Below are 16,950 nucleotides of genomic sequence, written 5' to 3'. Positions count from 1 at the left end.
ACCATTCAGAGCGAATCATTGTATTCACCTCATTTTTCCAATCGAAGTGAAGAGAGACAGATGGGTTATTTTGCTGTAGTTCTTAAATACTCGGACTAGTTTTTGACGTTTAAGCTTTCATGCACAGATTCTCCGATAACATCAGAAAATGCTATATTGTGCTGATCAGTCCTTCCAAAATGGCGCAGTCATGTTGATGTGGAGTAACTTCACAAAGAGACGACGTCATGAATGATGTTACTGATTTCTGCACTTTTTGACACTATTTATTTTTTTATGTTTTTATAATTTTGCTTTTTAACATAAAAATGCAATAAAAAGATAATTGAATGGTTTCCCATTGAATATAACATATATTTCACTTGTATGACAGAATATATTGATATTTCATCATACTCGTAAAATATATGTTATATTCAACAGAAACCATTCAATATCCTCGATATGTATGTACTGAAAAAAACAATTACAGTTTCTAAATCCTTCTCAATACATATTCTCGGTTCTGCAGTGTGTGATGAGTTTGACACTTAAAGCTGTGATGTTGTTGGTGTGTCACAGCAGATATATATAAAGAAAGGAAAAGTTACATTTTCAATATTATCAGAAATGTAAAAAATGAATATTATACAGAGGAATTTGCAATGCATATCGATTATTTGCATAAACTGCTTATTAAACAGAAAGAAAATGTACTGTGTAATTAAGTATTAGCCAATCAGAATTTTTTTTTTCAGATGCATCTCACATGGTGGCAGGGTCCCTTACACCACCAGAAAAAATCAATGGAGAGTTAGTTCCCATGGCAACTTCCAGCCCACTCAGCATTAGTACCATAGCACAGACTCTAGCAGCACCCCCCAGTCCCATCTCAACTCCGTCCCCAAGGTTCTCGTCAAATGGCTACGAGCATCCTCCACATCGAAGGTAACATTTTGCTGCGTATTGTGCACAGTAGAACGCTGCTGTTTCCAGAAAGAGCTCTACATGAAGTTGTGTTAGGATTAGTGCAGACTTACACAATTGAATTAGGGTTAAGGTCACCAGAAACAAGGAACATATTTCAGGAATTTGTGTGTATTAAATACAAAGATTCTTCAAAAATGTCTTAAGGATTTTATTATTCTCAAAAGTGCACTGTGATGCTAAAGTTAGGAAATCAATTTTGAAAAGGAAAATAAATAGAAATTGTACATAAATCAGTATTTCAAAACCGGCTCAATTCATCTCCCCTTGGAATTGACATTAAGATTCAGTCCCTCGGTACTGATTGTGACAATATTTTGGAGGCAGGTTTTGTGTTACAGGAAGTATTGTATCCTTCAGTCAAGCTGTGTGTAACAAACAACCAGGAATGTTTACAGGGAAAGGTTTGATACTCACCATGCAACATACATATACATGTAAATTAAAGTTAAAGATAAAATAGTGTACAGCGGAATAAAGGTCAACTTGTGTACTGCAAGTTAAAAAGTCCACATGTGTATATCAGGGTCAATTTACAAAAAACAATCAACATGTGTACATCAGCTGGGTCAATTGGATAAAGGTCAACTTGTGTACTACAAGCTTAAGTTAAAAGTCAACATGTGTACATCAGCTGGGTCAATTTGATAAAGGTCAACTTGTGAACTACAAGCTTAAGTTAAAAGTCAACATGTGTACATCAGCTGGGTCAATTTGATAAAGGTCAACTTGAGTACTACAAGTTAAAAGTCAACATGTGTACATCAGCTGGGTCAATATAATAAAGGTCAACTTGTGTACATCAGGGTCAATATAATAAAGGTCAACTTGTGTACATCAGGGTCAATATAATAAAGGTCAACTTGAGTACCACCAGCCTAGGTTAGAGGTTAACATGGTCATATTTTATGCTACAGGTTAGAGGTCAACCTGTACATTTTGGTCAATAAAGATCATATTGTATATTCTACAGGTAAAATTAGAGGTCAACATGTACATCTGGGTCAATAAAGATCATATTGTATATTCTACAGGTAAAATTAGAGGTCAACATGTACATCTGGGTCAATAAAGATCATATTGTATATTCTACAATTAAAATTAGAGGTCAACATGTACATCTGGGTCAATAAAGGTTAAATTATACTACAGGTTGGGGGACAACATGTATGGGTATATCAAGGTTAAAGGTCAAGAGGACAACATGTATGTATGTGTATATCAAGGTTAAAGGTCAAATTATATGCTGTAGGGTTTATGAGGTAAATTCCTGTACAGCAGACTATTTAGAAGGGTTATTTGTATGGTAGAGATAGACACATATTGATACTGAATTTCCTAAAATTATTTCAGCAGGTCAAAAAGACCTCATTGCTGAACGTTTTATATTTAGGAAAGCCTCACATTTTACTGAATATTATGTGTATATACATGTATAGATTGATCGCCTGCTATAAACATTGCTTCATTGCACAAAATTGACAAATTGTTGACAAATTGTTATAGAATGTACATATGTTTATCATTTCAAAATGTATACATGTGTAGGAAATGTGCACTCTACAAGTTGTTATAGATCAAAATTGCTCATGTTAGCAAGTAGATTATCCTTTGATTACTCAGGTTTTGGGGAAAAAGCAAGGATGACTTATTTTCTCTAAACACATATGATATATATTTACCAGTGGTTGGCCAATATCTCCTACGTATATATACAGTGGACCCTCGATAATCCGAACACCTTCGTTCCCAGTCCAAACCGTCCGGATTACGGGTTTTCCGGACTGCCGAATTTCGTGTACCTGGTCAAAAAAATTGTCATGTAAGAGTTATCTCCCTTGATTATATACAATCCGGGACGTTTCATAAATACGTACGTCTAATTGTCAGACTTTTTAATAATAAATATACTTATGTTTCTGATATGATTCTTGTTTTGTTTTGTAGAAAGTAAAAAATAAACTATATTTTTGAAAGAACATGTAAAGTGAAAGTTGTTTTATTTATAGCGGGCATATGTGACCTACAAACAACACACGTGTCACGTCCCGGAGGTTCACAAACAAGTAGAAATTACAAACGTTAAATACCTTAAATAAAATACCCGGATTTTACAACTTACCGTCAGTCCATGTTTTTTTATGATTTTTACGTACCAGAAACCCCAAGCTATCTATTTAAAAGTACGCGACACCAGCGAGAACTACTGTACCCAAGATGTCCGATAATTATTAAACCCGTATTAACTTAACAATGTGACGCTTAGTTAAGTATTAGACGACTATTGACATTTTTGTGTGTAATCAACCCAGTTCTTGTGATCACTGCTTAATACGTAAATGTGTATGTAATTAATAACATGCATCTTTCAATGAGTCGTCGTTTCACGTAACGGTGTTACAAAGCCGATATCCGTGTTGACCCAATACAAGTGTTAATTATGTTAATTACCGATCATAAATTTATTACATGTAGAATCTATTTGAGATTGATTAATTATCGTATCACGTACTGTATGTTTGTGCTTAAATTCTGTAATATTTAGGTCGTAGAGAAAAAGCAATGTACCGTTATAAAAACAGCAGCTACACATTGTAACACAGGTAAACACCCGGGGCTATGACCTGGCAGCGGTCGCTATGACTACGCACAGTGTCAAGCGATAGTCTGTACAGCTGTCGACACGGGTGACTTGCCCCGACATTTTTTTCTCCTCGTGGTGAAAAAATCGTACGGATTATTGAGGGAAATTTACTAATGAAAAGTACGTTCCGTTCCCAAAATGGGCTTCCGGAATCGGAATCCGAATTTCCAGACTGTTGAGTACAAATAACGTTACGGAAATCCGTTCCCGTGCATTTCCGTCCGAACTGTGAGTTTTCCGGTCTATCGGCGTCCGGATTATCGCGGGTCCACTGTACTGTAATCCAATGAAGCATGCCGACTATGTGTTGTCTGATCAGTTTCATACCTACTCCATAAATCATATACCTAGTCCCAGTTTGTTCCTTAACTTATGATAATTCCCTTAATTAAAATTTTTCATAGTAAATGTATTATCGGATTTGAGGGAAATCTTACGGAAGGAGCTTTCTTTAAACTCTTTAATGATTTCATTTCTCATTGATAGTATTAAGTTATAAGATAAGTATAAGGAATATTGATGAAGCTGGATGTATGAGACCAGTGATATGAATCTATTAACTAAACTATATATAATATACTTTAATACATAGATATAATAAACTTTAATACACAGATAAAATCAACTTTAATACACAGATATAAGAACTTTGATACATAATCAACTTTAATATGCAGATATAATAACTTTAATACATAGATATAATAAACTTTGATATAGATATAAGAACTTTTAATACATAGATAAAATCAACTTTAATACACAGATATAAGAACTTTAATACATAATCAACTTTAATATACAGATATATAAGAACTTTAATACATAGATATAACAAACTTTGATATACAAACTTTGATATACAGATATAAGAACTTTTATAGATAAAAGAATCTCACTGAAAAAGATAGTATCATATTGAACAAACTTTGCTAGCGAAGTTGAGAGTATCGATACATCACCTTATAGTTAGCCCAGTGCATTCCATTCCAACCATATACTACAATTACAGCCCTCAAGTGATCAGACGGATGTGGTTATGTGGTGTAATGTTTTATAGGGATTTAATTTCTGAATATTTTCAGGAAGTTAGATATATCTTATGCCTTTTTATGGTGAAGAATAATTCAGATTTTGTATACTTCTCTCTGATATCCCTCTAAATTTTACTGTACTAATAATATATATAGTTCATGATGCTTGGTGCCACGATAACCATTTGATCTGAAGAGGTGAATGTCCCAAAGTGCAATAAACTATAGTGTGGACACACACTGCCTTTGAAGGTACAAACCAATATATATAGCTGCTCAGTGTGTAAGTGAAGGCTCAGCTGGGTGCTTCTTTCATCCCCGGAGTACCAGTGTTGAAGGCATATTTCAGACATCATTACTTATGGCATTTGTACCAATGTTCATTACCGTTAGAAGAAAAGGAAATATTCATTTTATTTGAAAAATCTTTGTCTTCAAAAAACATTTAGTTTTTATGAGATGGCAACTTTTCTGTATCCAACCTGTTTTAAACCAGTTGATGTTCAGTTGAACAAAATTGAAAGTCTAGTTTTTATTTTGTTGTATAAAATTAAAAATTAAAGTCCTAGTTTATATTGTATGGAATGAAATTAACAAAATCCAACAATTAAGATAAAATAACAAATAATTTCAACGGTAAGTTGATCATGACCTGTTGTGATTGACCACTTCTTAACTATCCATTGATCATGCTGTATACCTAGTAATATCCAGACGGAAGGCCTAGGAACCCTTTATCGACCAATTTAGGCTCTCTCCCCCTCCTTTTTCCTATCTTAAATGTTGATGTTTTATATGATGGTATCACAGTTAAGTTAAATGATGTTGTATTCAAAACAAGATAGCATTGATGTATATATCTTTAGGGTATCACGTGTGTTTGAAAATGGTATGAATTCAACTGTTGTCAACAAAAACATTAAAGTGATAAGCCATTAATTATAATTATATATATATAACCAATGGTTTTAAGAGTAATGAAAGTGATATCAACTCTAAAATAATCATACCACATTTTCTCTATTCCAGTCAATACCAAGACCAGAGACTTACAAGGTGAGATTATCCGAGAACAATGCTTTCAACAATATTTTCTGTAAAAAATTATTATTGATAATTCAACACGAACAACTTCTGTGCTATGACTTTGTAACTCTGAGGTTGAATTGGGTTATGGAATTTCCACTGGTATTTCAGCTGGAGCAACAATGAGTTTGTATAGCACTGACATAGTATTTCAGCGTGAACAACTTGTGTGTTTTGACTTAGTATAGTACTAGTGTAGCATTTCTGGGCGAACGACTTATGTGCTATGACTCAGTGGTACTGATGAAGTATTTCAGTGTGTGCGACTTGTGTGTTATGTCTTTGTAGTACTGATGAAGTATTTCTACACGAACGACTTTTGTGCTATGACTTAGTATAGTACTAATGTAGTATTTCTGCATGAACGACTTGTGTGCTGTGACTCAGTGGTACTTATGAAGTATTTCAGTGTGTACGACTTGTGTGCTATGACTTTGTAGTACTAGATACAGGTATATTGAGTTGTGTGACAATAAATAAATGACATTGTAACTACCAAAGTTATTGTTATACCTTACTAATTGTTATAGCTCCTATTGTATTAGATGTGACCATACAGGTAGCTCGGCAGGTGATCTTTCTATATATATCCCTACATCTCCCCCAATCCAATCTGGGTATCCACTGGTATGGCAGTGTCTGTAACTAAAACAAGTCCATCTACAGATTCACGTTCAAAATCAGCTGAAATTTTGAAGGTGTGTTTTGTTAGATGTTTTTATAGTCATAAGATTTTCATATCCTGTACATGAAATGGTCTTTTAAAATCTCATTGAAGGAATACATTTTTTTTTTAAAGCTTTAATTTTGAAATTTTCAGGAAGTTAGATGTATTTATGCCTTTTTATGGTGAGAATAATTCAATTGTCCTGCTCTTGAATCCTCTAAATTTTACTGTACTAATAATATATATAGTTCATGATGCTTGGTGCCACGATAACCATTTGATCTGAAGAGGTGAATGTCCCAAAGTGCAATAAACTATAGTGTGGACACACACTGCCTTTGAAGGTCCAAACCAATATATATAGCTACTCAGTGTGTAAGTGAAGGCTCAGCTGGGTGCTTCTTTCATCCCCGGAGTACCAGTGTTGAAGGCACATTTCAGACATCATTACTTATGGCATTTGTACCAATGTTCATTACCGTTAGAAGAAAAGGAAATATTCATTTTATTTGAAAAATCTTTGTCTTCAAAAAACATTTAGTTTTTATGAGATGGCAACTTTTCTGTATCCAACCTGTTGATGTTCAGTTGAACAAAATTGAAAGTCTAGTTAGCTCACCTGGACCGAAGGTCCGGTGAGCTTATGCCATGGCGCAGCGTCCGTCGTCCGTCCGTCCGTCGTCCGTCGTCCGTCCGTCCGTCCGTCCGTCAACATTTGCTTCAAATCACTACTAGTCATAAAGTTCTTATTGGATTTTGACCAAATTTGGCCAGAAACATCCTTGGCAGAATGGGAACAGATTTTGCATAAATGGTGACTCTGACCCCTGATGGGCCAAAGGGGCGGGGCCCAATAGGGGAAATAGAGGTAATTCCTTTAAATCGCTACTAGTCATAAAGTTATGAATGGATTTCAACCCAATTTGGTCAGAAACATCCTTGGGGGAAGGGGAACAGATTTTGCATAAATGGTGATTCTGACCCCCGAGGGGCCAAAGGGGCGGGGCCAAATATGGGAAATAGAGGTAATTCCTCTAAATCTCTACTTGTCATAAAGTTATGAATGGATTTGAACCCAATTTGGTCAGAAACATCCTTGGGGGAAGTGGAAAAGATTTTGCATAAATGGTGGCTCTGACCCCCGAGGGGCCAAAGGGGCGGGGCCCAATAGGGGAAATAGAGGTAATTCCTTTAAATCACTACTAGTCATAAAGTTATGAATGGATTTGAACCCAATTTGGTCAGAGATATCCTTGGGGGAAGGGGAAGAGATTTTGCATAAATGGTGGCTCTGACCCCTGAGGGGCCAAAGGGGCGGGGCCCAATAGGGGTAATAGAGGTAATTCCTTTAAATCACTACTAGTCATAAAGTTATGAATGGATTTGAACCCAATTTGGTCAGAAACATCCTTGGGGGAAGGGGAAAAGATTTTGCATAAATGGTGGCTCTGACCCCAAAGGGACCAAAGGGGCAGGGCCCAATAGGAGAAATTAAGGTAATTCCTTTAAATCGCTACTTGTCATCAAGTTATGAATGGATTTGAACCCAATTTGGTCAGAGATATCTTTGGGGGAAGGGGAACAGATTTTGCATAAATGGTGGCTCTGACCCCAAAGGGGCTAAAGGGGCGGGGCCCAATAGGGGAAATTAAGGTAATTCCTTTAAATCGCTACTTGTCATAAAGTTATGAATGGATTTCAACCCAATTTGGTCAGAAATATCCTTTGGGGAAGGGGAAGAGATTTTGCATAAATGGTGGCTCTGACCCCTGAGGGGCCAAAGGGGCGGGGCCCAATAGGAGAAATTAAGGTAATTCCTTTAAATCGCTACTTGTCATCAAGTTATGAATGGATTTGAACCCAATTTGGTCAGAGATATCTTTGGGGGAAGGGGAACAGATTTTGCATAAATGGTGGCTCTGACCCCAAAGGGGCTAAAGGGGCGGGGCCAAATATGGGAAATAGAGGTAATTCCTCTAAATCGCTACTAGTCATAAAGTTATGAATGGATTTGAACCCAACTTGGTCAGAAACATCCTTGGGGGAAGGGGAAAGGATTTTGCATAAATGGTGGCTGTGACCCCCGAGGGGCAAAAGGGGCGGGGCCCAATAGGGGAAATAAAGGTAATTCCTTTAAATCACTACTAGTCATTAAGTTATGAATGGATTTGAACCAAATTTTGTCAGAAATATCCTTGAGGGAAGGGGAACAGATTTTGAATAAATGTTGATTCTGACCCCTGAGGGGCCAAAGGGGCGGGGCCAAATATGGAAAATAGAGGTAATTCCTCTAAATCTCTACTTGTCATAAAGTTATGAATGGATTTCAACCCAATTTGGTCAGAAACATCCTTGGGGGAAGGGGAACAGATTTTGCATAAATGGTGGCTCTGACCCTAAAGGGGCCAAAAGGGCGGGGCCCAATGGGGAAAATAGAGGTAATTCCTTTGAATCGCTACTAGTCATCAAGTTATGAATGGATTTGAACCCAATTTGGTCAGAAACAGGGGAACAGATTTTGCATAAATGGTGACTCTGACCCCCGAATGGCCAAAGGGGCGGGCCCAATAGGTGAAATAGAGGTAATTCCTTTAAATCGCTACTAGTCATAAAGTGATGAATGCATGTTCTTTAAACAATTCTTGAGGTCTTTCAGACCTAGAGAGTCTGGACTTCATTAATCTTTAAAGCAGTTCGGATTCCCACACTATAACCATATATAGCATTGTTAGAGTTTTACAAATAAAACAATTTGAATATGAACATTATTTCGACATTTGGTCTAATCCAACCAGGTGAGCGATACAGGCCCCATGGGCCTCTTGTTTTTATTTTGTTGTATAAAATCAAAAATTAAAGTCCTAGTTTATATTGTATCAAATGAAATTAACAAAATCCAACAATTAAGATAAAATAACCAATAATTTCAATGGTAAGTTGACCTGTTGTGTTTGACCACTTCTTAGCTATCCATTGATCATGCTTTATCCTGCAACTGCCACCGCATTGTCGGAATACACCCACCATATATATTTTTGCTGTATACGGCAGTGACGGAAAACAGCTGTATTTTGGAATCTTAGCACGTGTGTCAGTTCGACTGACTTACTTCAAAGTGAAACTACGTTTAAAAGGCGAACATATTTCTGTCTTTTTTTGACTCCGTTTCACTTAAAAATGATTATTTTTGATGATTATTTTTATGACTGTTGCAGGATAAATAGAATACATGGTCAGTGTTTTAAAATATAAGCTGTATTTTTGGCTCGGGACAGAAAGACAAAAGTGGCTCGCCACTTGTTGTCTTTCTTTACCCTCGCCAAAATACAGCTTATATTTTAAGACACTGACCATGTATTCTCTATGTATACCTAATAACATCCAGACGGAAGGCCTAGGAACCCTTTATCGACCAGTTTTGGCTCTCTTTCCCATCTTTTTCCTATCTTAAATGTTGATGTTTTATATGATGGTATCACAGTTAAGTTAAATGATGTTGTATTCAAAACAAGATAGTATTGATGTATATATCTTTAGGATATCAAGTGTGTTTGAAAATGATATGAATTCAACTGTTGTCAACAAAAACATTAAAGTGATAAGCCATTAATTATAACCGATGGTTTTAAGAGTAATGAAAGTGATGTCAACTCTAAAATAATCATACCACATTTTCTCTATTCCAGTCAATACCAAGACCAGAGACTTACAAGGTGAGATTATCTGAGAACAATGCTTTCAACAATATTTTCTGTAAAAAATTGTTATTGATAATTCAACACGAACAACTTCTGTGCTATGACTTTGTAACTCTGAGGTTGAATTGGGTTATGGAATTTCCACTGGTATTTCAGCTGGAGCAACAATGAGTTTGTATAGCACTGACATAGTATTTCAGCGTGAACAACTTGTGTGTTTTGACTTAGTATAGTACTAGTGTAGCATTTCTGGGTGAACGACTTATGTGCTATGACTCGGTGGTACTGATGAAGTGTTTTAGTGTGTGCGACTTGTGTGTTATGTCTTTGTAGTACTGATGAAGTATTTCTACGCGAACGACTTTTGTGCTATGACTTAGTATAGTACTAATGTAGTATTTCTGCATGAACGACTTGTGTGCTGCGACTCAGTGGTACTTATGAAGTATTTCAGTGTGTACAACTTGTGTGCTATGACTTTGCAGTACTAGATACAGGTATATTGAGTTGTGTGACAATAAATAAATGACATTGTAACTACCAAAGTTATTGTTATACCTTACTAATTGTTATAGCTGGGAACTCCTATTGTATTAGATGTGACCATACAGGTAGCTCGGCAGGTGATCTTTCTATATATATCCCTACATCTCCCTCAATCCAATCTGGGTATCCACTGGTATGGCTGTGTCTGTAACTAAAACAAGTCCATCTACAGATTCACGTTCAAAATCAGCTGAAATTTTGAAGGTGTGTTTTGTTAGATGTTTTTATAGTCATAAGATTTTCATATCCTGTACATGAAATAGTCTTTTAAAATCTCATCGAAGGAATACATTTTTTTTAAATGTGGAAGTCCTCCTCATTCATTTCTATTAAACACCTGGGAGGGGGAGGTTGTAGGATTTCTCACCTGCCTAAAGGTTAGGGTATGAATGGGGAATTGAGCAGATCAAGTCTTTGTCCAGTAAAAATTTGATCACCCATTGTTGACCACAGGTAATCACACTCTGCTGGGGTTAGTTAGCTTAATAATGTCAGAGTTTGTATAGATGATAGGCATATCAAGCTGACAGTGTTTTTGGCTGAACTCTCTTTGTTGAATTTATCTCTTGTGTTATCAATAAGCCAGCTTGAGATATAAAATGAAATTCCAGTACCAATTTGATCAGAATGTAAATCCTTAAATGTTTTTGTTCCAGGGAAGCTATGAGAACTTACCTAAAAGACAGAGGCGACCAGATACTTGTAATTTTACATGCAAAAGTTGCACAAAAGTCATATGGTAATGAAAAAAGGTGAGAAACATATTTACTTAATACATATAACATTTACATAGTGAAATAAGTGCTTCTGTTTCAGCACAATACTTCTTACGAAATAATAATTTGAATAACGTTTTAACAAACAAAAAAAAGAGAAGATTTTCTAGTACTTAAAAGAACCAAATTTCTTGAAACATTACATAGCAAAATATTGATATTTACAGATTTTTTTGTCCGCCTCCCTGTATATATTTATTTGGAAATGGATGGAAAAAGAAAAAAGAGGAACTGGAGAGGGATGCGGCGTCAGATCACGACTCAATTGTGTGTGCCTTCATGGGGATCGGTAACTCAGACCAGGAGATGGTGCAGCTTAACCTGGAGGGAAAGGTGGGTCCTCACTATAATATACCTGTGACTGGGTCGGAAGCTAACACTCACAAATATCACTGATTACAATATTTATATTTATTCTGTCTGAATATTATAGGATTTTGAATTAACAATTTATATGTCAGGTTAGAAAATGAGTATTGAACTTTGAATTTTGATAATCCGGAGAAGTAAGTGAAGGTACCAAACATAGATAATTCAATATAAGTAATTAATAGCTAATATACTACATATGGACATATGTAAAATGGTTAAAAGTTAAGGTACCAAATATGGACATGTGAGTGTTAACGGGTAATAGTTAAGGTACCAAATATGGACATGTTGGTGTTAAGGTACCAAATATGGACATGTCCTTGTTAACGGGTAATAGTTAAGGTACCAGATATGGACATGTCGGTGTTAAGGTACCAAATATGGACATGTCTGTGTTAAGGTACCAAATATGGACATGTCCTTGTTAACGGGTAATAGTTAAGGTGCCAAATATGGACATTAGTGTTAATTGGTAAGGGCTAGATATGAAATGATGCTGGTTGTTAGATGTCGGAGATTATCCATTTTCCTTATTGTGTTATATTACAACAGATGGAATTGACATGCTGAATAGCATGTTCAATATGATGAAAAATATCATCTGCCTTGGGCCATATGTATATATGTTAGTTGTGAAAGTACTACTTCAATAACACTCTGTGAAATGTATGTTTTGTTTTTGTGTTTCAGAATTATTGTGCTGCTAAGACATTATATATATCCGACTCTGATAAGAGAAAACACTTCATGTTAACGGTGAAGATGTTCTATGGATGTGACCAAGAAATTGGTGTCTTCAATAGTAAACGTATAAAAGTCATATCAAAACCCTCCAAAAAGAAGCAGTCATTGAAAAACGCTGATTGTAAGTATTTTCCAGTCTGACATTTAGTTTTTTTGTAGTTAAACTTAAATTAATTACCAGCATATCTGGAGTGGACATATGATTGTGTTGGAGTAAATTTAACACAAACTCCTTTATGACATAGTTGCATTTTCAGTTTTGCCTTCTACAAAAAATTGACATGCTTACCAGCAATTTTGGCAAGCATATGTGAACATTTTAACATGGTAGCTTTAATTTGCCAAACAAACAATTATTGTTGTTAAAGGTTAAGATTTGAATTACATGTACTACATTTGACATAACCTCTCTTTAGACAGCATGAATCATATCTATGGGTCAGACCTGTTCTGTCCACATTACACAGTCATTACAGATTCTCTTACTCCAGTGAATTAATTAGACAGGGAAATCACACACTACAACCAGTGCCAGAGTTTCCAATCCATTTTGACACAATTGTGAGCATTGTATAAGAAAAATAATCTTACTAATACGTGTATGCTTTCAAGATCTAGTTATCTCAGTCTCTGGCTGACGGTCTGTAATATCTTATTCTCTGTATTACATCAATAAAATTTTGTTACAAAATACCAGCTCTATACCAAGCTAAATGGATCAGGGACAGGTAAAAGATTCCATTATTCTCATATTAAAAGTCATACCCATTGTTGGGACTTTTCTTTCTCTAACCCTGGACAGGAATATCTGCAGTTTTGCCAGGGTGAGATTTTCTTATCTCACCCTTGGGAAAAGACAAGCTACACATGCTCTTGGAGCGTGCTCTTGTCCCTGATAGGGTGACGTCACTATGACCTGACCCGGAACTACTTTTACGGGGTCACACACATGCATACGTTTGTCTGCTCGGCAAGCCTCGTGTTTGGGAATTTAACAATCTCCCCCTTGGGTTGAGATCCCCCTATCTCACCCCAAAAGGGGTGAAAGATTCTATTAATCTATCACCCCAAAGAGAGAAAGCTGTCTGTCCGTGTTCACAAGTTCACTCGTAAATACCCCTAATGTACCCCTAATGTACCCCTAATGTTTCTGTTACAGTATGTATAGCCTCAGGGACAAAAGTAGCACTGTTTAACCGACTTCGCTCTCAAACTGTCAGCACCCGGTACCTCCATGTAGAAAATAACAACTTCCACGCCAGCTCAACAGAATGGGGTGCTTTCACCATACACCTCCGTAAGTATCGGAAACAGTGCCAGAGCATATTTACTTTACATAAACCTATGATGTAAGCAATTAGAGAAAATATGACACCAGCTTTTGATGAGGTGGCTGCTCGACATTCATACGGTACCTACAGGAATACTTCAGGCTAAGGCTGCACAGAGGATGCCATGAATACTATCTAGTGTGATGTAACCATTTTTACATCTGGTTAGATAATTAGAACAATCATAGTTGAGTCTTCATTCATGGACTTTTTAGCCTCAAATGTAACAGCAACAAGCAAAATATTAAATGGGTTATGATGATGCTTACGTCATTCTGGGGGAAAATAGGGGAATTTTTGGAAGGAAATTTTCCTGAGTAAATTGCCTTTTTTAGGAATTAAATATTTTAACAGTATCAAATAATTTGAAAGCCCTGGTATGAAATACAATTAAAACTTTAATGGTTAAATTGTACTATGATGCCCCCAAACTAAATCAAAACTTTTATAATTCCAGTAACAAAGTTATCTTGCATCTTTGTTTATAGTGGACGAAAACGAAGGTGAATCTGAAGAGTTCACAGTCCGGGATGGTTACATCCATTACGGTTCTACCATCAAACTAGTCTGCTCTGTCACAGGAATAGCTCTACCTCGCCTTGTAAGTATATACAGTCAAACCTGTCTATAACGACCACCCAAGGGGAGGCAGAAAAATGGTCACTATAGACAGGTTGCCTTTATAGACAGGTCAAAATTATCGCACCAACCAATTAACGTGAAACTGCAATAAATAACTTGTCATTGAACAGGGCATTCAGAAGACCAGTCAGAAGTCAAATAAATGCATAAACTTTATAAATCTGAAGGGTTTAATCTTTAATGATTTTGTGGACCCAAAGACAAAATATAACTCAAAATGGTCTAATGGATAATTTTTTTTTAAATATTTTGTTCTGAAATAATGCTATATGTATCTATCAAATTATCTCCCTTTCTTTCATAAATAAAGAAAAAGAATACACAATAATTAATTAATTATATTTGTGTTACTACTAATTATTTTGTGATATAGTCTAACTTCTAACCAAAAGATTGTTTTTTCTGACCCAAATTGAAATCTGGATATTTGTGGCAGTTTATTAGTATTGACTAATTAAAGATGGCGGCAGTATAAAAGCTAGTACCGACAGCTACGATTAAGAAAGGCATTATTGGCTTTCATGTGAGTAAATCTTGTTGACAGATATGACCAGTGTTTGCTCTTGAAGTGATGTATCCTAGTTATAATCACAAATTCAACTGACCGTGTCAATTGAAGCCACCTATACACAGTTGTAATGTAATACCGACACGCATGGTGACCCGACTCCTCTCTCACCGAGCCCCAGGCCAGGGCAGCGACAGTAATTATAGGCTAGCAGGTGGTAGGGGTCTTTGTTTATATAATCAGGCCAGGGTTGTGGTGGTCCTTTGTTTGTATAATCAGGCCAGGGTCGATGTGTCTGAATTTTCCGTGGATTTTATGAGGGATGACTGCCGCGAGCAGAAGATGGCTGACAGAAATCGGTCGTTATAGAAAACAAATTAGCGACCGCCGTTCCAAAATCACCGGTGGTTAGTCACATTAGACAGGTAGTCGCTATACAGTGGTTCGTTATATAGTAAAATCTCACGGGGAATCTTAAAACCGGTCGTTATATACAGGGGGTCGTTATTAAGCATGTTTGACTGTACTGGTGATCAGTTGTAATCTGGCTTTTAGCCGAGGGGGTGTCTAAACTGGTTTTCACAGCAATAAAGAAATTCAGTGGCAAATTGTTCTGTTTTACAGGTAATACGAAAAGTCGACAAGCAGACAGCCATATTGGATGCTGACGACCCTGTATCCCAACTGCATAAGTGTGCGTTCTACATGAAAGACTCGGAGCGCATGTATCTCTGTCTCTCTCAGGAACGAATTATTCAGTTCCAGGTAAAACACAACTTTAATTATTCCCTTTAATAATGAGCATCTCATGAATATATTGGATGTTTGACATTTTTCTTGCACTTATAAATAGTGATAGGATGTTCATGCTTTTGTGTTCATGAAAGTTCTTGGAATAAAACATCAATGCTCATGCACTTTCGGCTGGGCCAACAAACGTGATTGTTGTAAAATAATTAAAATGTTTACAAATTGTTGATAAAATGAGCATCCCTTCAGTGTGATTCAATCTACCTGTGATTAAATCTTTTGTGATATAAAGGTGTTGGATAAGGTAAGAACACAATGGAAGACAAAACAATTGTACTTATTGATTTACTGTCATGTAATATCTATTTTTAGAACATGTCTGAGCTACGAAGACATGGTCCAGTGATCTGTGACAGAAAGAATTAACATAAAACTACTGGCTGTGTTGATTTCATCACTTCCTCTAATCCTCTCATTAAATAATTAAATTTTTAAGCTAGCATGTGGGTTGTTTAAAACATAAACAAAGGATTATCATTAGAGGTGAACATGTGTTAAACCTTTGCCCATAATAGCGGAATAATTATTGTTATTGAGTAATGAGCTTTAACAATAAAACTTACAGCACATGTCTAAATATATTGTCACTAGTAAATAATTCAACACTTTGGATTCAGTTACAAAACATATATTATTAATGGAAAAGAATGACTTGTATGAAGTCTCTATTGAACCGTAGTTTTAGGTTTACTCGTAGTTTTACCTGTGATAGTCCTATGGGTGTTGTTACAGGTCTATGGGCTATAGTCCTTTGGGTGTTACGGTCTATGGGCTATAGTCCTTTGGTTGTAACGGTCTATGGGCTATAGTCCTTTGGGTGTTACGGTCTATGGGCTAAAGTCCTTTGGGTGCTGTTACGGGTCTATGGGTTATAGTCCTTTGGGTGTTACAGGTCTATGGGCTATAGTCCTTTGGGTGTTGTTACAGGTCTATGGGTTATAGTCCTTTGGGTGTTGTTACAGGTGTATGGGCTATAGTCCTTTGGGTGTTGTTACAGGTCTATGGGCTATAATCCTTTGGGTATTTTACAGGTCTATGGGCTATAGTCCTTTGGGTGTTGTGACAGGTCTATGGGCTATAGTCCTTTGGGTGATGTTACGGATCTATGGGCTATAGTCCTTTGGGT

The 16,950-nt window shown here is 36.3% G+C and overlaps 1 protein-coding gene across 2 annotated transcripts in view; it reads left to right on the top strand.

Moving 5' to 3' along the window:
* The window catches only part of LOC117336061 (recombining binding protein suppressor of hairless-like), a 43,653-nt gene that overhangs the window by 15,757 nt on the left and 10,946 nt on the right, over positions 1-16,950 (top strand). For both annotated transcript variants that reach the window (XM_033896414.1, XM_033896413.1), the window contains exons 3-10: positions 738-927; positions 5,674-5,700; positions 11,298-11,393; positions 11,585-11,750; positions 12,480-12,654; positions 13,693-13,830; positions 14,353-14,465; positions 15,639-15,779. In XM_033896414.1, coding sequence (XP_033752305.1) covers positions 738-927; positions 5,674-5,700; positions 11,298-11,393; positions 11,585-11,750; positions 12,480-12,654; positions 13,693-13,830; positions 14,353-14,465; positions 15,639-15,779 — 1,046 coding nt within the window. The remainder of the gene's footprint in view (positions 1-737; positions 928-5,673; positions 5,701-11,297; positions 11,394-11,584; positions 11,751-12,479; positions 12,655-13,692; positions 13,831-14,352; positions 14,466-15,638; positions 15,780-16,950) is intronic.

The sequence above is a fragment of the Pecten maximus genome, chromosome 10 (assembly GCF_902652985.1).
Source record: "Pecten maximus chromosome 10, xPecMax1.1, whole genome shotgun sequence".
Classification (NCBI taxonomy): Eukaryota; Metazoa; Mollusca; class Bivalvia; order Pectinida; family Pectinidae; genus Pecten; species Pecten maximus.
Note: the sequence above shows the minus strand (reverse complement) of the source record. Positions and strands in the feature narration are given on the sequence as shown.